Raw genomic sequence first — 23,431 nt, 5'->3', positions numbered from 1 at the left:
ATGTGGTAGCTGTTTATGAAAAAGTAGGTGTGGATTTAAGGTGTGGTTTAGAGAACATCTGAGAACTGAGGCTAAAAATGTAGTTAGAACTGCTTTATAAGAAAACTAATATGTCCTCAATTAAATGTGAATGAAGTGACATGCTGTTGATTACCCAAGAAAATAATCTGTAAATCTGTAAGACAAAACAAAAGAAAATTTGACGAATGCACCAGCAACAGAAGTCAATGGAGCATTTCTTCACGTGTATTTGAGTGTGTGCATTTTAAAATAGATGCTGACCACATTTAAGTATTTCCTCTTCATACTATCTTATCTACATCTTTTTGTTGTATTTTTTTTATTTATTTAAATAATATGTACGTTTTTTCTGAACGCTATTTCCAGGTAAAACACACAGCAATTCCAAACATGCACATTTCCACATGAATGTTGTTTAGCAGGAAGTGTCTTACTGGAAGTCCATCATAAAGGTTTTTTGCAACCTAATACCTTTTGTCATGTAGTTTGACAAATTACATGCATAAATGAACATGTTGCTTGGCATTATTAAAAATGTAAATTAAAATGTTTTACATAAAACCACCACAATTTTTTTGTATTCTGCCCGAGCACATTATTTTCCTGTATGTTTTACCAACTAAATGACTTTCTACTGCCATTGGTTTCAATGTCTCCAAGAATGTTTTTGTTTTTTAAATATGTATTCCTGGTTCATGTATGTCTGCTTTGTAATTTTCAGCACCTTCCAATCTGAACCCTGTGTGAAGTAGTTTCAATGTTGTAGAACAAGATATTTCTGTTGCTCATTTACTGGCAATGGCATGTGTATCTCATGCAAAACAAACTCTGTTTGTCACTATACATTTTTTCCTCTTTTTGAGGCTTATTTTTAAGCCATGGACAATCTTTAAACAGACATGATAAATAGCTTTTTCCCTAAACAAGCACACTGTACTTTTAGTTTTATCCTTATGATTATTTTTTTTTCTCTATATGTTTTTTATATTTTATATTTTGTTTATTTATCATAGTACTCACTTAATTTCTTTTTCTTCTCAGTCTTTAGATAATTATGATTCTGTGTTATCTTTATTACTTTACCTTTTTGCACATGCAGTTGAGCACAAATTGTGCATTCATGTGATTTAGTTCAGTCTAGTTTTCTTGTTCTCTGCTGTTAATAAAACTTTTATGTGATACTTTTTTATCTAATGTATATGAAGAATGACATCAATTAAGTGACATCTGTTAAAAATGGTCAAAATGAATAGGGTATTAACATCTTAAATCACAGTGTGTACCATAGTACAATCTTTATTGTATCATAGTACAAGATTCCAGGTAAATTGTAATTCTAAATTGTTGTTAAATTTCTTCCGGAAGTGTTATATAGCAATAATTTACCTAATATAACATTTTTAATAATGCACATTTTATCTTTCTGTCTGTAAGAGAAATATTCAGTATCTTTGCATACAATTCAAAATAGTATTTATGCTCAGAATTGCTGTTCAGGTGTTTTTATCTCTTGAAATTGGTGATGGTCAGATATACAAAAGTACTCAGATAGGAATGAATGATGTGAGTGTTTTCCTCATATGTAGGATACGAACTAATGTATGTATGTAATTTGGTAATTTTTGAAAGAAATTTAAACAATAAATACAGTTTTGTGGCTCTTTCATGTGTCATGACTTCGCTGTAGCGCTTCAGTTCAAATGGCACATGAACCGATCATCTCATCTTTTTTACTAGTTATAGCATGAAATAAACATAAATGAACATCAAAAGGTATCTTGTTTTAACCGTGGAAAGATGTCAATACACACAATTAAAAAAAAAAAAAAATCAAAAATCAAATGTGAATTCATGTCTCAGTCACATTTCTCTTCTATTTTATATTTTTTACATTAACAATGTAATCAATATTCTATTTATTAAAGCTAAGTATTAGTCTCATAAAGTTAGTGCTTTATGCGTTTTACATATATTAAAATAATAACTCAAGGCAGTAACGATTTAAACAATATATTTTATTTGTGAACGTATGTAATATTCTATTACATATTAGGCCTATTTTTAACATTTTTGGGTGATCAGTCATCAAAGCTCGGTAAATATTGGTCAGACACAGAGATTTACTTTAAATTTCACCAAGCTGATTACTCAAAACTCCCACAGGTCATGTTTTCATGCCATTTTCAGTCCTATTTTGATGTAACAAAGTGGTTATATAAGTGTGTGAGTTGTATACTTTTCTAAATTATTCTTGACATTAACACCATTATATTGTTCATTCAGGCTGATTCGCTGAATCTTGAACCCATCACAGCTGATCATAACCAGTCATATCCAATCATATCGTGATGGAGGCTTTGCCACCTCTCAAGTGACTTTTCCCTGTTCATTCTCATTTACCCCCCACCAAACTCACTGCATGCTTTAGGGGGTCTGTTACAACTCAATGGGCTCACGGGGAGGCGAGAGAGATGCAGACTCTCACTGTAACTTTACCTTCTGGTGTCGCTGTTGGACAGTGTTTCTTTAGAAAAACAAGGGATTTATAGACTTTTGAATGTTTTATTTTGTAATATTGGCCTTGGTTTATTTTTGTACTATGATTTTTTTTCTCATCCACTATTTTGAGGAGACACCCCTGGGTATGCATGCACATATGTAATGAAATGAGAATAACAGGTACTATTCAACGTATAGCAGTAATCATTTTTTTTGCATGGTTTGTAGACTTTGACCAGAACATTAGTTGCAGCATTTGTTGTTGTCTTAGATCATTTCTTTATTTTCATTAATTCATTCCTTCATGTATTTATTTAGTTAATTATTCATGTTTGATATCTGATAAAATTGCAAACCAATGAATTAACTAAATCAAACACAGTAAATATATACATATACATACAGTATATATATATATATATATATATATATATACAGTTATATACAGTTATATACAGACATAAATGAAAGAAACTGGCAAAAAAGTGTAGTTTACATTTGTAAAACAAAGTATGTTTGTATGTATGTAGTTTAATTTCAAATGCACATTCACGAACACATTTCAGTTTTTAATTTAAATTTACTCATAATTACAAAAAAAAAAGAGTACAATTACAATGATAACTTTATTTATTTTCAAAAGACAATATTTTCTGCAACAACAGAGCTATTATATGATATGTAAGCCTAATCTATTTCTGCATATTAGGCAAGCTGCGACACAGAAAGAATGCATTTAGTGTCTTCTGCAATCTCATTCAGAAGCATTCAGCCAAATATGTTTCTTGAAATATGTTTTCTTCTTTTTGTTTTTTTTCTTTGGGCCTGAAGAGAATAAACGGGCAGAGACTGAATGAGAGCAAATTTCTTGTGTTTGGGAAGTTCATCTTTGAGGGTGTTGATCAGCTTCTGAAAATCATATTTTTCCAACTGAAATGAAGATACTAGGAATATTTTGGGTATTCCGATTTTCAGTAGGTTCGCCTTACAATCTTCTCGGATGTTTTCGAGCAACATCTGCTCATCAAAGTTTCTTTTGTGTGATTCGGCATGAATGTCGTTGTCAATTTTAGTGCGAATGAAATAAAATAGCTTCTTGCTTTTCTTGATAGCTCTGGCCAGCTCTATGTCGTTCTCCTTAAATCTTTCAGAGGTGACTATGAGAAAGAAGTCATACATGTGAAAATTGACATCTTTCAGGTACTTCTTTGCTCTAAATTTTGGACTACCAATTCCAGGCAGGTCCCAGATCTTCACGTTTGGCATGAAGGGATGTTGGTACATGCTGGGCTTCATGGTGGTCTCAACTGATCCTGTGGGAGCTGCGTTCTTATCATCATTAGAAAGACCTCTGAGGGCATTGACGAAGGAAGACTTCCCTGCCCCTGTCATCCCGGTTATAGCAATGTTAAGTGTAACATTCTCTAACTCCTTCAGTTTATTTTTCACTTTGATGGTTTTTTCTGCAGGTGGAGAGTCAATTATTTCCTGTAGGTCTGAGTCAAGAGAGTCTGAATCTTCTGTGTTCAGTGTGGCATTAGCCAATATGTCTACAAACTCTCTGGAAACCACATACACACTATTGTTTTTGTCTTTTTCCTCTGGCTTTGTGATGTCTTTTTCTTTAGATTCATCAGAACATTTCGTTTTTGCATTTTTATCTTGTTTTTTCCATCTTAGCATATTTTTTGGTCTGATTGTTGGACATTTAGAATGTGGTGAATGAGCTTTTCTGTTTTTAGTCTCTTCTTTGCTGAATGCTTGTGATGCACTTAATGATGATCCAGATGACTGGCTGCAGCAATAATCTTCCAACAATTCTGTGTTTCTCTGTTGCTCTTTCAACACAATGTCTTTTTTGTGAAAGGATTTAGTAAGGTTACCAGTAAGGTTATCGGCTACTTCTATCTGATCAGGATTTGTGTTGATTTTGAGGAAAGGGTCCATAAAAATGTTGATTTCATCTGACATGATGACTCTGGAAAAGCAAAGCAACTGGGTAAATGTCAAGAAATATTCAGGGGGTTTTACTACCAGTGAAACTTATAGCGAAAATTTTTCTAGTACAACTTTTCTAGTGTACGTTAGTTTTGCAGTAATAGTGCCATTATTTTAGGTGCTAATATTATAAATTCAATCTTATATCTTAATAGAATAATGCAGATGTTTACACTAGAGTTCACTCTCTATACATATCCATGTGTAATTTAATAATGTAGTTTACAAACCATTCAATACAAATAAGTATATATATATATATATATATATATATATATATATATATAAGTTTACATTTCCAAACAATCATTTTGCCATTAATTGTAATAATCCAGTGAGATATTTGTTTGCACAAGGAGTCTGACAACAGCCAGTGCTCGACACAGAGATTTGATCTCATCATCATTCAGTCTGTCTGGAATGACATGAAGAAACAGAACAAACTGAGACAGACTAAATCCAGAAGAACTGTGGCAATGTCTCCAAGATTCTTCAAGAAACCTACCTGCAAAACTACAGTACTGTTAAAAGTTTTAGGCACTTGAATGTTGTAAAATGAGGATGCTGTCAAAAATAATGTCAAAAATAGATTTTATTTATCAGTTAACTTCTATGAACTAAACTAAAACAACATTTGGTGTGACCATCCTTTGCATTTAAAGCAGCTTTTGCCCTTGGTGCACTTGTGCATAGTTTTTTCATGTAGCTTAGGTTTCTCAAAGCATCTTGGAGACGTTGCCACGGTTCTTCTGTACTTAGTCTGTTTTAGTTTGTTCTGTTTCTTCATGTCATTCCAGACAGACTGAATGATGATGAGATCAAATTTCTGTGTAAAGCACTGGCTGTTGTCAGACTCCTTGTGCAAACAATAATCTCACTGGATTATTACAATTAATGGCAAAACGAATGTTTGGAAATGTAAACTGACACACTACAGCAAAAGACACCATTTTTAACTAGTGAAAATACTAGCATTCTAATAATTTTGACCACCACAGTATGTATGTATATGTGCATCCGGAAAGTGTTCACAGTGCTTCACTTTCTCCACATTTTATTATGTTACAGCCTTTTTCCAAAATGGATTAAATTCATTATTTTCCTCAAAATTCTACAAACAATATCCCATAATGACAACATGAAAAAAGTTTGTTTGAAATTTGCAAATTTAATTAAAAAACAAAACAACAACAACAACAACAACAACAAAAAACCACATGTATATAAGTAGTCACAGCCTTTGCTCAATACTTTGTTGAAGCATCTTTGGCACCAGTTACAGCCTCAAGTCTTTTTGAGTATGAAGCTACAAGCTTGGCAAACCTATTTTTCAGCAGTTTCTCCCATTCTTCTTTGCTATACCTCTCAAGGTCCATCAGATTGGATGGGAAGCGTCAGTGCACAGCCATTTTCAGATCTCTCCAGAAATGTTTAGTCAGAACCGTCTCCCCAATCTGGTGATCAGATGGTGATCAAGGAACCCTCCTAAGTAGGGGCTTCCAAACGCTCTTTAATAGGAACAGATCAGAGTCCAGGAGGGAGATGGAGTGGAGGTGGAACAGAGGGAGGAATGGAGGCAGGAATGGAGGTCCATGAGGAAAGGGAGGAACAGGGGACTGAGGCAGAGTAGGAAGCCAAGGCAGAGCAGAGAGACAGGGCAGAGCTAAAAGCCAGGGCGGAGCGGGTGGAGATGAAACCCACTAGAGGCGGAGCAGGTGGGGCTGAAGAGCACCAGAACGGTGCTGAAGACCATCAGGGTGGAGCAGGCATGACTGAAGAGCACCAGGACATTGCTGAAGACCACCAGGGCGGAGCAGGTGGAGCTGAAGAGCACCATGATGGAGCAAACGGGACTGTAGGTCCACACGGTGGATCAGACGACCACCAAAGCAGAGCAGATGGCTCCGAAGATCCCCACAGTGGAGCAGACGACCACCAGGGTGGAGCTGATGGTGCAGGAGACCAAGGGAGATCAGCCTTGTAGAACTGGAACAGAGAGCACAGAGAAGTTACCAACGGCCTCTGTTGCCATAACAGGGCAGGCAGAGAGTTCACAGATGACTTCTGTGGCCGTGACAATGCAGGCAGAGAGTTCACAGACAGCCTTCATGGCCGTGACAGGACAGGCAGAGAGTTCAGATCTCCTTGGCCGGGACCGTGCATACAGACAGTTCAGGAATGGCCTCTTTGGCCGGGACAGTTATGACAGGGGATTCACTGAATGTGAATGACCCCGTCAGGACAGACAAAGAATTTCTAAGTGGACGTCTCTGTCTTGAGAGGAGTTAAAATGAACATTCCCACCTCCTCTGAAGGTTCTGCAGCGGATGCCGCCACCTCTGGAGGTTCTGTAGCAGTAGCAACAAGAGCTTTAATAAACACAGAGATTTCCAAGATAGTGTCTGTGGTTGAGTCAGAGGTGACTGGGAACACCAAGAGCTTGGGGAAGAATGCCGCTGCTGTATCGAAGGAGCTGGAGCGGACATCACCTCCATGGAAGGTTCTGCAATGGAAGTTGCCACCTCAGGGGGACCTGGAGCGGACTCGGGACTGGAGTAAGCTCTTGAGTGGATTAGGGTACTATTTTACTATTTTAGAGACTACCATGAAAAAATATAGTTTTTTTAAGAGAAGTCAATGACTTTTTGCGACAGGAGGGATTTAGCTTACAGCACTTCTCATTCATTCCTATGGTATCCGTGAAGGGCGATTGAGTATCGCACAACTCTTTCTAAAATTCAATGATGTCAAGGCTGACGTGATCCAAGTTAGCCGTTACGCTTTCTCCAATAGTAAGTAATACAGACGTTGCGAGTGAAAGTCAAATGGAAGGGTGTTGCCAAGATAAAGTGAGTAGATCAGCCCCATGCACCCTAGAGTAAAACTTATATTTATTCTGACAAGACTGGAACCTAATGAGCATCATTTTGCATAAATAGAGAACTATTTATATTTTCAAACAGAAATGAATGAATGAATTAATTAGTTCTTACATTTTGTACAATAAAACAGCATTATAAGTAAACATTCATCACTAGACGTTTTCCTATAGCCTATGTAACACTTTGCTATGGAAATCTTTCTAATTCTCTCGGATTGCTTATTTTATATGTGATCAAAACAAACAAAAATTTTCTATTTTTGCTTTCATAATAAGACAAACTCACCTTATCTGTGCACAGGTGGTTAGAATATCTTTATCTCTGCATGCCTTTAAATGATGTGGTAGCTTTTTATGAAAAAGTAGGTGTGGATTTAGGGTGTGGCTTAGAGAACATCTGAGAACTGAGGCTAAAAATCTAGTTAGAGCTACTTTATAAGAAACTAATATTTCCTCAACAAGAAAATAATCTGTAAATCTGTAAGACAAAACAAACAAAAAAAGTTGATTAATGCACTTGCAACAGAAGTCAATGGAGCATTTCTTCATGTGTATTTGAGTGCATATTTGAGTAGATGCCTACCATATCTAAATATTTCCTCTTCATACTATCTCATCTACATCTTTTTTGTTGTTGTTGTTGTTGTTGTTTTTTTCTTTTTTTTTTTTTTAAATAGCGTAAGGTTTATCTGTATGCTATTTCCAAATAAAACAAGCCATTTCAAACATGCAAATTTCCACATGAATGTTGTTTATCAGGAAGTGTTTTACTGGAAGCCTAGGTTTTTTGTAATCTGCATGTCATGTAGTTTGGCAAATAATATGCATGATGTACGTGTTGCTTAGCATTACTAAAAATGTCAATTAAAATGTTTTACATAAAACCACCACAATTTTTTGCATTTTTCTGTATGCTTTACAAATGTAAAGGACTTTCTACTGCTATTGGTTTTAATATCTCCAAGAATTATTTATTTTTTTGTTTTGTTTTTTACGTATGTATTCCTGGTTCATGTAAGTCTGTTTTGCGATTTTGCAATCTGAGCCCTGTTTGTAGAAGTTTCAGTGTTGTAGAACAAGATATTTCTGTTGCTCTTTTACTGGCAATGGCATGTGCATTTCATGCAAAACAAACTCTGCTTGTCACTATACATTTTTTCCTCCTTTGATGCTTGTTTTTAAGCCATGGAAAATCTTTAAGCAGACAAAGTTGGCTAAATAGCTTTTGTTTTTCCTAAAAAAGCACATTTTAATTTTAGTTTGATCTTTGCTGAGTTCTTATTATATAATTTAAGATTAAATTTTTTTTTTCTATTAGATATTTTGGATTTTTTAAATATATCATACTGCACAATTTCATTTGTGTTCTGTTATCTTGCACAAATTGTGCACTCATGTGATTGTTTAGATCACTCTTTTGTTGTTTTGTCAGAGGGTTCTTTTTCTTCTTTTTTTGTTATGTTCTCACTGCTGTCAATAAATGTATTTATATGATACCTTTTCATCTCATCGATATGAGGAATGACATCAGATGAATGACATCTGTTAAAAATGGTCAAAATGATTATTATGATTATCGGGAGAGGGCCCGGCCAAAACAACAAACAAAACAGAAGCTAACTAACAAGAGGAGGCCTAAGTAACCTATTCAGGTAAAATAAAAAGAAATCAACAACAAATTCTTACCTCACTCCCTTGCTAACCAAAAACAGAGACAAAAGTTGAGTACAAAATAAAATGGCACCCTCACCCTACAGCTTCCCACTTAAACTTAAGGCAAGTAAACAAACAAACAAACAAAAATTACAATACCTTTTAATACCTTAACAAAAGAAGAAAAAGTAAATCAAAGCAGCCACTTTGCTTGATGTTTTAGTACCACTCTGCTTGCCAACAAGAATTCACCTCAGTATTTAAGGTTATCAATCAACAGGTAAAAAGTTAAATTTTTGCACCACAACAATCAAAGAATTAACAGGCAACAAGTCTGGAGCAGGGGAGAAGTGAACCACACTCCACATTGTTTCTTCTGCCCTTTTGTCTCGGTTGCATCTCTGCAGCACACTCTCGATGAGCACCACCTGTGGCCAATTACAGCTGCTAAGCAAGCAGAGTGAGAGAGGGGGAGAGAGAGAGAGAGAACACATGGAGAGAACACAACCGCACCCAAAAGGGGCGGGAAACCACACCTTAAGTATTAATATTAATACAAATACATCCTCAGGATGTAACATAACATCCTAAATGATAGCGTGAACCATAGTAAAATTCTGTGTATAGTAAAATGGCATGATGCTTGAATTCATGTTGCCCAGAACAAAATTTTTATGGGTAGTTCTTGCATTATTAATCTTTACTATATCATAGTACAAGATTCCAGGTCATATTTAATTCCAAATTGTTATTAAATTTCTTTCTGAAGTGTTATATAGCAATAATTTCCTAACATGGAATATTTAATAATGCACCTTATCTTTCTATCTGTAAGAGAAAAATGCAGTTTCTTTGCATACAATTCAAAATAGTATTTATGCTCAGAATTGCTGTTCAGGTGGTTTTATCTCTTGAAATTGGTGATGGTCAGATATACAAAATCACTCAGATAGGAATGAATGATGTGAATGCTTTTCTCACATGTAGGCTACATATGGGCCTATGTAATAGACTTGCATAACAAGTCAGCAGGTGTATGAATGATGGCTCTTTCTTTCCTGAATTTGTCCCATACAGGTGACTTTTGGATAGATTTTATAGGGGAATGTACACTTTATTCTGCAGGTTAGAAATCTAAAATCGTAGCCAGATAAATATAGAAACTGATGTTTTTGTTTAGGATAATGAACATTGTTCTTTAATACACCACCTAAAATCCTAAGTATTTCTGACTAATCTAATATGTTTCAGTACATCTTCTATGCCACTTTTACTTTACAGTGTGACAACAACTTAGCAGCATCTATATATTTTATGGAGTGCAATGTTTATTGCATAGCCAAAATGACTTTTGTGAAGAAAAGAGGGGTTTTCAATTGTTTTGTAAGTAAGTGAATGAAATGTATGATATATTATGTATGTAATGAAATAAGAATATCATTTTGATTTGACCATTTGCTGCATTTGTTTGGACGTTATAAGCTGACTTTTATTGTATCAAGTTAGTTTGATATCTGATAAAGTTGCAAAACAATAAGCAAATTAACTAAATCAAACACAGTAAAATACAAAAAAATGAATAAATCAAATAAATCAGTTCTTTATAAAACAAGTGTGCATGCAGTATATATATATATATATGTATATATATGTATACATATATATATCAGAGGTCACGTTAACTGAAAATTCTCTGCCATTGATGGAATTTTTTTATCAGTGGCGGAAAAATCTGAAGGCCGTCTGAAATTGTAGCTGTAATTCCCACCCCTGTCCAGTTGGTGGTGAGTGCACTCCAATCTGGCAGCAGAGCACTGGATCCAGAAAAAAGAAACTGTCACGAATGTTTTCCTACATTTTTGATTGCGCACAGACGAGTACACAGAAGCTACAACAACCTATCGCGCCACATTAAAGAGTGCTAAAATGGTATTTATTGCTTGTTTTTCTTATTTACATGGACAGAATTTGAAATCTGAGACTTTGTTTCATATCAGAAGTAACACAAAGCCCAGCCTATTGATATTTATTGGAAGGAAGACGCGCTATGTGCTGTTCATTGAAGAATCCATATTGGTTCATTAAAACGAGAATCTATTAAAATCGAGAAATCGATTTTTTTTTTTTGTTTACCACATTTTTTTTTTAACACTGCACTGTCTAACGTCTAGTCTAGTGCAACCTCTAATATATATATATATATATATATATATATATATATATCGACATCCACGGTTCAATACACGCTTGTGAATTGAGGTTTTTCAGTTTTGCATTTTAATAATTTCCTTGTTTTATTTTACTTGAAATTTGTATGTGCCTCTGATTTCAAGTGCTGAGATTAGTTTAACGTTATATCTTGTTTTTATTCAGTTACAGCAATAGCGATGCCTTTATCCACATTTCCTGGCTGGAAGGTGTGTTATCTCTTTAAAGCATATGTGGATTTTCTGCACAAGGGCGCCCTCTGGCGTCCAGTATGAATGAAACCCATCCTATTTTGCCTAAAAATCAGAAAAATAATACCACTCTCAAAAGAAATATTAAGCAGACATATAATAATTCATGCTTTTTCCAGTGTACAGAGGTATACAGGAGTATTTTGTTGTTAGTTAGGTTCAAAAAACAAAAAAAACTGATGTGGCAACATCAACACAGAAAGAAGACATTTGGTGTCTTCTGCAATCTCATTCAGTCCTACATTAAGGATGTAGTGCACAGAAGCAACAGCCATTCTGCTTGCCAGTAGACTTAATTAGACCAGTTAATTGGTTCACTTTACAATGTTCTCGGATGTTTTCGAGCAACATCTGCTCATCAAAGTTTCTTTTGTGTGATTCAGCACGAATGTCATTGTCAGTTTTAGTGCAGATGAAATAGCTTCTTGCTTTTCTTGATCGCACTGTCCAGCTCTATGTCATTTCCCCTAAATCTTTTAGAGGCCACTATGAGAAAGAAGTCATACATGTGAAAATCTTTCAGGTATTTCTTTGCTTTAAATTTTAGACTACCAATACCAGGCAGGTCCCAGATCTTGATTCCCCAAACTTAGGTGTGACTTAGAGTGTGTGTATGTTTTTTGAGTGTGTGTATGTTTATCTATATTTTTTATTGCTAAATAATTACTATATACAATGAACATTTTTTTTTTTTTTTTTTTTTTGTAACTACATGCACCTGTTTTGTAACTATTTTGAGTACAGGTGAAATGGTTTTTGAAAGCTTTGTTTGATTTTGAGCAATTTTGTTTGATTTTGCCAGAAGAGTCAGTGGTTCTGTGAATTTAGTTTGAACATTTGGATTTGTGTTTAAGGTTTTGAGAAAATGGGTACTGGGTATATGCAAAGCCGACGGATTAAAAAATGGGTATCCGCAGGTACTGCACTACACCACTAAATATTACCCTACTCAGTAGCATTAACACATGCGTAAAACCCTTCAAACTTGATCTGGAATGTCTTTTTTTCTGTCACAACTTCTCGAACTGGTGAACACACAGACACACACACACAAATGAAATCGTTTGCCTGAAAAAAAGTATTTAGAACAAGTCCATATTTTAGAAAATGTAGTTAACATTTGCCTCATTATTGATTCATCTCATCCACCCGCGACCCACTCGCAAATAATCAGAATGCATTTTTTTTATTACCCGACCCACCCGACCCGCGGATATAACCGCCATCCGCGCATCACTAGTGCGCACACACTCGATCACAGAACGCGCCTCTCAGTCAGTGTGCGAATACAGAGCTCTCTTTCGCTTCCAATAGGCTCTGTTATTGCTACACACGTGCTCGTATTGGAGACTATTCATGTAAATGAAGTCGGTTTTGTCATCAGTAAACCTTAACAGCTGGGAGAAATACTGATGCGACAAAATATTTGATCTGTGCATCAGATCTTAAAGCGACAGCAGCGTAACAATAATCAAACAACAAAAAAAAAAAAAAAAAAAAAAGAGAAAATCACTCACTGTTCTTGACTGAATCACTTATTAACTGTAATAAGAATTATCTTCAATGTATACAGTGAAGATTTTGCAGTTTTAACATTTATTACTTCATGAAATGTCTGTAGTCTATTTCTGTAATAGCCTTTATATAGACCTACATAAAAAAACTTACAAAAATAATCTACAATTCTATTTTAAAAAAAGATTCTATTTTAAAAAATATTATTTCATTTGTATTTTTGATTAATATATGTATTAATACTTTTGCTTGTAAGTAATACTTGGAGTGTTTACTTGCCTTGAGCTCGAGAATGTTTTACTTACATTAGTTGATTAGTTTTTTCTGTATTGAAATTATTATTATTTAAACATGGTGTCAGTTTCTAGCTTGAAAGTAAAATAATTTTTCTAACATCTTTGCAGCAACAGTTTTTATGGGTCCAAAACCATCTTGGGTGTGCATGACTTTCTAATAATTAAATGGCCCATCATCAATTATTAAGTCATATACAACCCAAAACACACACAGCCACAATCCAAAACAAAAGAGGTGCTGCAAGAGGCTACATGTTTTCTGCTCTTAAGGTCCCATTCACCAAGATACCTACTCCTTTACCCCCACCCTTGAATTTATACATTTACTATATCAGTGAATAAAGTCAAGTCCCGCCCTATATTTTTTCACATTCTAAAACCTGTTTCACTCTAAAATGTCACATTACATAGATCAGCCATAACTTCTGTTGCATGACTTTAAGTTTGCTAAGCAGAGCATGGACACTAATTATGAGATGTTGTGAAATCAAAAATCAAAATGGCAAGATCCACTCGAGGTTTGCTTTTCTTACATTTCAACTGACATTGCATTTTTCTAGTTGTAAAGGTTAAAAACAGGGGGGGCCCAAACTTGGTCCTGGTCCTTGGTTTAGCTCAAACTTGCCTCAACACACCTGCCAGGGGGTTTCTAGTATGCCTAGTATGAGCTTGATTAGCTGGTTCAGGTGTCAGGTGTGTTTAATTGGGGCTGGAGCTAAAATCTGTAGGACACCTCCCTCCAGGACCGAGTTTGGGCACCCCTGGATTAAAACAGTGTTAAGATACTGACAAACAGTAGTGTTTCCTTGGACTCGGACGGACTCGACTCGGACTCGGACCTTTGGGACTTGGACTTGAGTCCGACTCGGCCCATTTTGGACTCGGACTCGATTGGTAAAAGACTCGGACTCGACTTAGGTGGAGTCGAACCCAACACTAAACATTACTTCTGTTTTAGAAGGAAATGCGCCCGGCAATCCGCACAAATCATCAGCTGAAGTGAGTATAAGGGTTTTTATGCATCTTTGCAAATTCGCCTTAATAATGTGCTAGTTAGCAAGCTTAGTGGCTAAACATGGCTAAATAGACCGGCTTGTGACCCCACAGTAGAGAGTGGCGGGGTGAGCTGAGCTCATTAGCATTTAAAGGGACTCTTCATGCAATAGAATGGCCTGCTCTGAACAGGGCTGATTTTGACAAGGTAAAAAGGGTGTTGTTTTACCCTACCACTGAGAAATATTAACCAAAATATGTTATAGACTTTTTGTCTTATAATATGTATGCTTTGTCTGTATGCTATTTTCAGATAAAACACATAGCAATTTGAACATGCACATTTTCACATGAATGTTGTTTATCAGGAAATATTTTACTGGAAGCCGATCATGAAGACCTTTTGTAATCTGCATGTCATATAGTTTGGCAAATAACATGCATAAATGTACATGTTGCTTGGCATTACTAAAAATGTAAATTAAAATGTTTTACATAAAACCACCACAATTTTTGCATGTTGCCTGAACACAGTATGTTTTACAAATTTAAATGGACTTTCTACTGCCATTGGTTTTAATGTCTCCAGGAATTTATTTTGTTTTGTTTTTACATATGTGTTCCTGGTCCACGTAAATCTGTTTTGCTACTTTCAGCACCTTCTAACCTGAGCCCTGTCTGAAATGTCAATCTGAAGAAGTGTCAGTGTTGTAGAACAAGATATTTCTTGCTTTTTTTGCTGGAAATGGCATGTGCATCTCATAAAAACAAACTCTGCTTGACTGTATACATTTTTTCCTCATTTGAGGTTTGTTTTTCAGCCATAAACAATCTTTAAACAGACAAAGTTGGCTAAATAGCTTTTTCCTAAACAAGCACACTGTAATTTTAGTTTGATCTTTGCTGAGGTCTTAATATATAATTTAACATTGTAGATTACATTTTTTTCTATATATGTGACCCTGGACCACAAAACCAGTCATAAGGGTAAATTTTTCAAAACTGAGATTTATACATCATCTGAAAGCTGAATAATTAAGCTTTCCATTGATGTATGGTTTGTTAAGACAGGACAATATTTGGTCGAGATACAACTATTTGAAAACCTGGAATTTGATGGTGCAAAAAAATCTAAATATTGAGAAAATTGCCTTTAAAGTTGTCCAAATGAAGTTTTAACAATGTATATTACTAATCAAAAATTAAGTTTTGAAATATTTACAGTAGGAATTTTACAAAATATCTTAATGGAACATGATCTTTACTAAAAATCTATAATTTTGACCCATACAATATATTTTTGGCTAGTGCTACAAATATACCCCAGTGACTTAAGACTGATTTTGTGGTCCAGGGTCACATATATGAAAAGTTTCAATGCAAAAGCCTCTAAAAGCCATCTTGGTCAAAATGAGATAACAATAAGTGAATGCTCACACATAGTAAATGTTCATCAAGTACTTTCACTTCAAATATGCTGAATCCCAGCCTCAGCCCATTCAAAAATACCACTACTTAAATAGAAACCTATACATAGTAGCCAAAAAGAAATGCTCATTTTAAAGAAAAACGTCAGACATAGAGGCTTTTGCATCTGAACTTTTCATATATATTTTATATTTGTTTAATATATCATAGTACACAATTTCTTTTGTCTTCTGTGTTATCTTTACTTCTTTAGCTTTTTTCACATTGAGCACAAATTGTGCACTCATGTGATTGTTTAGATCACTCTTTTGTTGTTTTGTCTGAGAGTTCTTGTTGTTTCTTCTTCTTTTTTTCTCACTGCTGTTAATAAATGTTTTATGTGATACCTTTTCATTTCACTGATATGAGGAATAACATCAGATGAGTGACATCTGTTAAAAATTCTCAAAATAAATAGAGTATTATCATCTTAAATAACAGCATGCCATAATACAATTCTGTGCATAGTAAAATGGCACAATGCTTGAATTCATGTTGCCCAGAACAAAATGTTCATGGGTAGGTCTTGCATTATTAATCTTTATTATATCATAGTACAAGATTCCAGGTCATTTTAAATTCCAAATTGTTATTAAATTTATTCCAGAAGTGTTATTTAGCAATAATTTGCCTAATATGAAATATTTAAAAATGCACATTATATCGTTCTATATGTAAGAAAAATATGCAGTATCTTTGCATACAATTCAAACGGGTATTTATGCTCAGAATTCCCGTTCAGGTGGTTTTATCTCTTGAAATTGGTGATGGTCAGATATACAAAATCACTCAGATAGGAATGAATGATGTAAACGCTTTCCTCACATGTAGGATACATATGGGCCTTAATGGCAGATTTGCATAGCAAGTCAGCAGGCGTATGAATGATGGCTCTTTCATTCCTGACTTCATCCCATACAGATGATTTTTGAATGTATTTTATAGGGAGATGTAGCCTTTATTCCACAGGTTAGAAATCATAGCCAGGTAAATATGGAAATTAAGTTTTTTTTTTTTTTTTTGTTTTTTAAATAATGAACAACTCTCAGTAGTCCTGACTAATCTAATATGTTTTAGTATGTCTTTTACGCCACTTTACTTTACAGTGTGAAGACAACTTGGCAGCATCTATATATTTTATGGTGTGCAATGTGTATTGCTTAGCCAACATGACTGTTATGAAGAAAAGAAGGGTTTTTAATTTTGTTAGTAAGTGCATAAATTAAATATAACAAAAAAAAAAAAAAAAAAAAAAAAGAAAAGTTAACACAAGAAGAGATAACTCACTATTCTTCCAAAAAATAAAATCTTATGTTATTCTTGTTACCCACAACATTGCTGATTTTAAATGTATATTTTGATTGAGTTAAATTATCTACATATAAATTATATTTGAATATATAATTTGCCATAATAATGATATATGATGTATGAACATAATAAAATGAGAATAACACATATGTGTCAATGTATAGCAGTAATCATTTTCTTGCACTTTGATTTGACTAGTTTTAGATCTTTTTTGAAGTATCATCTGATAAAGTTGCAAAACAATGAGCAAAGTCTTGTTTGTAATTAGCTAAGTCACACACAGTAAATTACAAAAAATAATTAAATAAAATAAATCAAGGCTTTATACAACAAGCATTTTAATAATTTCACAAATACATGCAGTATATATATATATGTATATATATATTTACAGTTATATACAGACACAAATGAAACTGGCAAAAAAGTGTAGTTTACATTTGTAAAACAAAGTATGTTTTAATTTCAAATGCACATTCACATTTCAGTTTTTTATTTAAATGTACTCATAATTACAAAAAAGAGTCCAATTAGTATGATTACTTTATCTACTTATTTCCAAAAGATATTTTTCTGCAACAACAGAGCTATTATATGATTTGTGTATGTGATCGAAGGCTATTTCTGCATATTAGGCAAGCTGCGACACAGAAAGAACACATTTGGTGTCTTCTGCCATCTCATTCAGTCCTACATTAAGCAGGTAGTGTACAGAAGCAACAGCTGTTCCGCTTGCTGGTAGAGCTCCTCCTGGCAGCAGAGCCATCACGGTGGCCAGCGTCTTGGCTATAGCAATTACCGGTTTAGACAGCATATCAACCACAATATCCTCAGTGGCCCCATCTTTGAAACGTGACGTCTTAGCGGCTTTCAGTTGCTCCACTGGTTTGTTCACTCGCTCTGATAGCGCCTCTAGGGCCTGATTTGATAAGCCAAAGCCCAAGAAGACTTGCTGAAAAAACTTCTTAATGATGAAATAATCACAGGCCAGTGACAATCCTGGGATGGGAGGTATGGCCCCGAGCCCGGCCGCTAAAGCATTCAGCCAAATAAGTTTCTTGAAGTATGTTTTCTTCTTTGTGAGGGCCTCAAGAGAATAAACGGGCAGAGACTGAATGAGAGCAAATGTCTTGTTTTTGGGCAGTTCATCTTCGAGGGTGTTGACAAGCTTCTGAAAGTCATATTTTTCCAAATGAAATGAAGATACTAGGAATATTCTGGGAATTCCGACTTTCAGTAGGTTCACCTTACAATCTTCTCGGATGTTTTCAAGCAACGTCCGCTCATCAAAGTTTTTTTTTTGCGATTCGGCACGAACGTCGTTGTCAATTTTAGTGCGAATGAAATAAAATAGCTTCTTGCTTTTCTTGATCGCACTGGCCAGCTCTATGTCGTTCTCCTTAAATCTTTCAGAGGTCACTATGAGAAAGAAGTCATACGTGTGAAAATTGACATCTTTCAGGTACTTCTTTGCTCTAAATTTTGGACTGCCAATTCCAGGCAGGTCCCAGATCTTCACATTTGGCATGAAGGGATGTTGGTACATGCTGGGCTTCATGGTGGTCTCAACTGATCCTGTGGGAGCTGCGTTCCTATCATCATTAGGAAGACCTCTGAGGGCATTGACGAAGGAAGACTTCCCTGCCCCTGTATTCCCGGTTATAGCAATGTTAAGTGTAACATTCTCTAACTCCTTCAGTTTATTTTTCACTTTGATGTTTTTTTCTGCAGGTGGAGAGTCAATTATTTCCTGTAGGTCTGAGTCAAGAGAGTCTGACTCTTCTGTGTTCACTGTAGCATCAGTCAATAAATCTACAAACTCACTGGAAACCACATACACATTTTTGTTTTTGTCCTCTTCCTCTGGCTTTGTGATGTCTTTTTCTTTAGGTTCATCAGAAGATTTTGTGTGTGTATCTTTATCATATTTTTCCAGTCTTAATAGCATATTTCTTGGACTGATTGTTGGACATTTAGAACGTGGTGGATGAGATTTTCTGTCTTTAGTCTCTTCTTTTCTCAGTGTTTGTGATGTATTAGATGATGATCCAGATGATTGGCTGGAGCGATCATCTTTATTGGAGGGATTTACCAGATCTGTCATAGTAGCTCTATAAAGTAATAAGGAATTAGTGAAATCATATTTGATAAGTAATAAATTAATAGTGTTAAGTACAGACAAGTATCTTATATATGATGCATGTTACACAATTAAGCAAAAAAAAAAAAAAAAAAAAAAAAAAAAATATATATATATATATATATATATAGATAGATAGATAGATAGATAGATTTTTTTTTTATTTTTTATAAGCAATATATTTAACATTTTAAACCAACCCCTGTGAATAGCGAATTCTCTGCTCAGCCTCTGGAAGCTTCAGTACTGTCCACTGCAACATATATAGGACTGAATGATACAGGCAAGCGTCTCACTAATATGGTCATTTCATAACTGATCTGAAAGGAATAAAACAACATGCACTGAAAAAAATCTGTGACATTTACCGTAAAATACCAGCAGCTGTGTTTGCCAGAACTTTACTGTAAAAAATATGGTAGCAACATTTTAGGTTTTACAGTGTTAACTTAAATTGACAGAAAAAATATATTTCATAAACTGATATAATGATAATATACCAACCCACTGAAGTACTAATATCTGTTATGTACCTTTGTAATACACTGATAACCACCAAAAATAGGTGGTGATGAAAATGTCACATGATGAACCAAAGTTCATCACAAGCAGCTTTTCCACAAGCTGAGAAGAAAAATGCTTATAGAAGGTGCACAGTTTCATTTACACAAATACTAAACACTATCATGGTAACACACATGATATTGAAATAATGCAATAAACATTCATTTAACATTTAACAACTTTAGATGTCAGATAAAACTCATATGTACACACCGAATTATAAGAAAATTAAGAAAAAGGAAAAAAAAACAGTTATTTCAATGCAAAAGACACACACACACACACACACACACACACACACAAAACATAAAATGTAAAGTGTCATGCAGGAAGTTCTGGAAATGTCAGTTTACATTTTTTCACTTTAAATTATACAATGAGTAGTTCTTTTTCACTTCCAAAACTGTGATTTTAACAGTTATTTACTGTAAAAATACATTAAATGTAATCACAGTAATTCATCGAATATATATTACAGTGTGCATAGCTTAATTGCATAAAAACACAACATAAAGATATTTTTGGAGAACTTTTTTTTATAGACCAATGATAGCTATTTATACTCCTTTAAGTTTGGCTGTAGTTCATGTTTTATTTTATTTTATTTTTTAATGTTGTTTCAACAGTTTACCCATTTAAGCCATTTAAGACATAAACATCTCAAATATAACTATAATATTATTATTTTATCTCAATAATTATGTGAAAGTGAGTGTAAAATTCTTAATATATAATGCAGTAGAAAGTGATCTTACCTTTGGTTAGTACGAATTGAGTAAAGAGCTTCATTGCAAAACCAAATGAGCTGTGTTAAGTGCAGAATGAGGGTTTCATAGACTACAGGGTGTGTCTTTTATCAAGAACTTCCTCCTGACAGAAATCCCCTGAAGACACAAACATGTTCCTTATTTATTTATTTTAAAGTTACTTAAGAACAGAGCAGAATTTGTTACATATCATCACACAAACAGGTGGAATTTCTTTCAGTGTATTTCATGATATGCCACCTTAGACCAGAGCATGTAATCAACTCTATACAATGAAGTGTTGCAGTGAATTTGTTTTTTTTCTTTGTTTACCCCACATTTAAACATTAAGACATAAAGGGTCTGCTAGTATGTTCTCATAATTTGACATGCACCTCAAGGAGGATTGTGAGGGCACAAGCAAGCATGTTTGATATGTGCAAGCAATCAACAGAATATCACTAACATTTACTCTGCAAGTGGTATTAATGCAGCTAACCTTTACCCAAAACTGATCTTTAAAAAAAAAACAGCTAGTATGCAACCACTGAAACAACAGAAGACCCAAAAGCAGGAAATGGTTTGAGACATATTCATACTTCACAGAGTTACTGGAACAACTGTAAATAAAACTTTTCACTTTGACTTGACAGAAGCAGGTGGACACAGCATTCCAGATATGCACACCGAATACAACACACAGTTCTCAGAAACCTGATTTACATGTGGCCCACTTACTGTAGATGTGCACACTTGAAGAATTCCAGGTATTTATTAACATATTATCAACTCACAAGAGGTTTAAATCAACATCAAATACAAAACACAATAATCAACCAATTGATCTGTGGGTTGCTATAGCTCAACTGGTGGAGAATGGCACCAGGGTCAGAAATTTGATTTCCAGGGAACACAAAATCTTCTCTAATATCTAATATATCTATCTATCTATCTATCTATGACTACAAAACCTCTAATGACTGCTGTCATTTAAACTCACTGTTATAAAAGTTTTTTAAACATATTTTGCAGTTTCGCTACTCGGCAAGCTTTAAGAGCACTTATCTTGGTATAAGGTAGCACATATCTTGGTTTTATCCTTATAGATTATATGCAATAGCAGATTGAGAGGTTGTTGAGAGACGCATACACATTTTTACTGCCCACACTGATATTTTGCATCACTGACTCTTGAATCATGTTGCTATTCAAGTTTGTAATGTGGCTGCCTTTACAGTCAATGACCTGGTTCCTTTCTACCATAAGTCTATTATCGAATCATACAGCCTTTATTAGTTGATGAAAGAACTCAGTAATTACTATGAAACTTTTTTGAAGTCATCTTGACACAAATTGAAATACCATAATCCCTGTCCATTCTTACTCCAATAGACAGAATAAATGGAATGAATAATTTAACATGAATAAAAACAATGATGGTACAGTCCAAACTATCTTCAGGTAATAGATCATGACCAATTGTCATAAACCATGTTTTCCATCATTTTTCTAAAATTTGTTGAAATAAGTTTTTTTTTTTTTTTTTTTTTTCATGTTTTTTCACATTTTTAATTTTGATGATTTCAGTTTTTGGACTGAACAAAGTACCTCGCCCAGTACATAAAAACTAACAAAACCATACTTCTTTCTTTCATAGTCCTTTCTAATCTGGCATCTTTCTTGAACATCTTCAACTCCAATGCCTTTTATGTTTTCACAGTGGTTGGAACTTATTATAGCAATACGTAAACCACTTATAATAGCAATAATTACTTTTTTTCTGCTGTTAAATCAATAATGACTAATAATTTAAATATCATCAATGTATTATGCAATGGGAACTTTTCAGCTCTATAAATAGATGAGAGATATATATATGCTGTTTCCGTGTAAGGAGCTGTCAAAGTATGAACAGTGCTTTTCACAGACACCGTCCAGTCTGTGAAAAAAAAAAAATGAAAACAGGGAATTCATTAAGAAGGAATCACACACTCTGACATTGCAGTTTATTTGCATGTACCATGTTTGTTGTGTTTGAGACCTAATTTCCCCATCGTACAGGTTGGTTCTGAGCATAGAAACTGGAGAATTCAGAAATTTCTGATTTCCGCTTTGTGAATTAATCAACTATAACGATGCTAATTTATTGTACATGCTGTAGAATGGAGGTGTGTTTGTGAGAAATGAAAGATATTTACCTTGCTCAATTAATTAGTGATTACATGAACATATATAAATAAAAAAAGAAGACAGGCTGGAATCAAGAATTAAACATAAATTCTCAAAAGTTAACAAGAAAACCCAAATATAGCAGCATTTGGACATTGTTTTGAGAAATATTAAATCCCTCTCCAACAAAGCAGCGCCCAACACATAACAATTAATGAATCAAATACAAATTAAATGTGCTTAACATTTTAATACTTAAATAATGCCGAAAAATAACTGTAAAACAGAAAACACAAAAAAATATTATTAGGTAAATTGTGTTTGTATTGTGGAAATAGATTTCTTCCAAGCCATCTTCAGTAGCAGACTGTGCTTGTATATGTGGTTTAGGTATACCCTAAATTTTGGGGAGAAAATGTCCCCACAAAGATGGCAATATCTAAAAATCCTTGTCTTTGTGGGAACATTTCTTTGGTCCCCATTAGGAAAACAGCTTATTGATCATACAGAATGAAGTTTGAAAATCTAAAATAACAGAATGTTTTGTGTAAGGGGTAGAGTTAGGGTAAGGGGATAGAAAATACAGTTTAATAATTACAATGTCAATGAAATGTCCCTATAAAACACGGAAACCCACGTGTGCGTGCATGCATGTGTGTTAACTGACTGCAATGTTTCCAGGAAAAACATTTAACCACAACCTTCCATTTTTATGTGCT

At 34.4% G+C, this 23,431-nt stretch overlaps 2 protein-coding genes across 2 annotated transcripts; both read right to left on the bottom strand.

Annotated features, from left to right (window-relative positions):
- Positions 1-3,288: 3,288 nt before the first annotated feature.
- On the bottom strand, positions 3,289-4,328 carry LOC127178589 (T-cell-specific guanine nucleotide triphosphate-binding protein 2-like). Its single transcript, XM_051131555.1, has one exon. The coding sequence runs from the start codon at positions 4,201-4,203 to the stop codon at positions 3,289-3,291; it is 915 nt and encodes a 304-aa protein (XP_050987512.1). The 5' UTR covers positions 4,204-4,328.
- A 13,295-nt stretch (positions 4,329-17,623) lies between these two features.
- LOC127178894 (interferon-inducible GTPase 1) lies at positions 17,624-20,603 on the bottom strand. The gene is made up of 3 exons (XM_051132067.1): positions 20,553-20,603; positions 19,434-19,553; positions 17,624-19,204 (listed from the first exon to the last, which is right to left on the bottom strand). Exons 2-3 carry the CDS (start codon positions 19,493-19,495, stop codon positions 17,725-17,727), a joined length of 1,542 nt encoding a protein of 513 aa, XP_050988024.1. The 5' UTR covers positions 19,496-19,553; positions 20,553-20,603; the 3' UTR covers positions 17,624-17,724.
- Between the last annotated feature and the right edge of the window lie 2,828 nt (positions 20,604-23,431).

Source organism: Labeo rohita, chromosome 16, assembly GCF_022985175.1.
Source record: "Labeo rohita strain BAU-BD-2019 chromosome 16, IGBB_LRoh.1.0, whole genome shotgun sequence".
Lineage (NCBI taxonomy): Eukaryota > Metazoa > Chordata > Actinopteri > Cypriniformes > Cyprinidae > Labeo > Labeo rohita.
The sequence above is the reverse complement of the archived record's forward strand: the minus strand, read 5'-3'. Positions and strand labels throughout refer to the sequence as shown.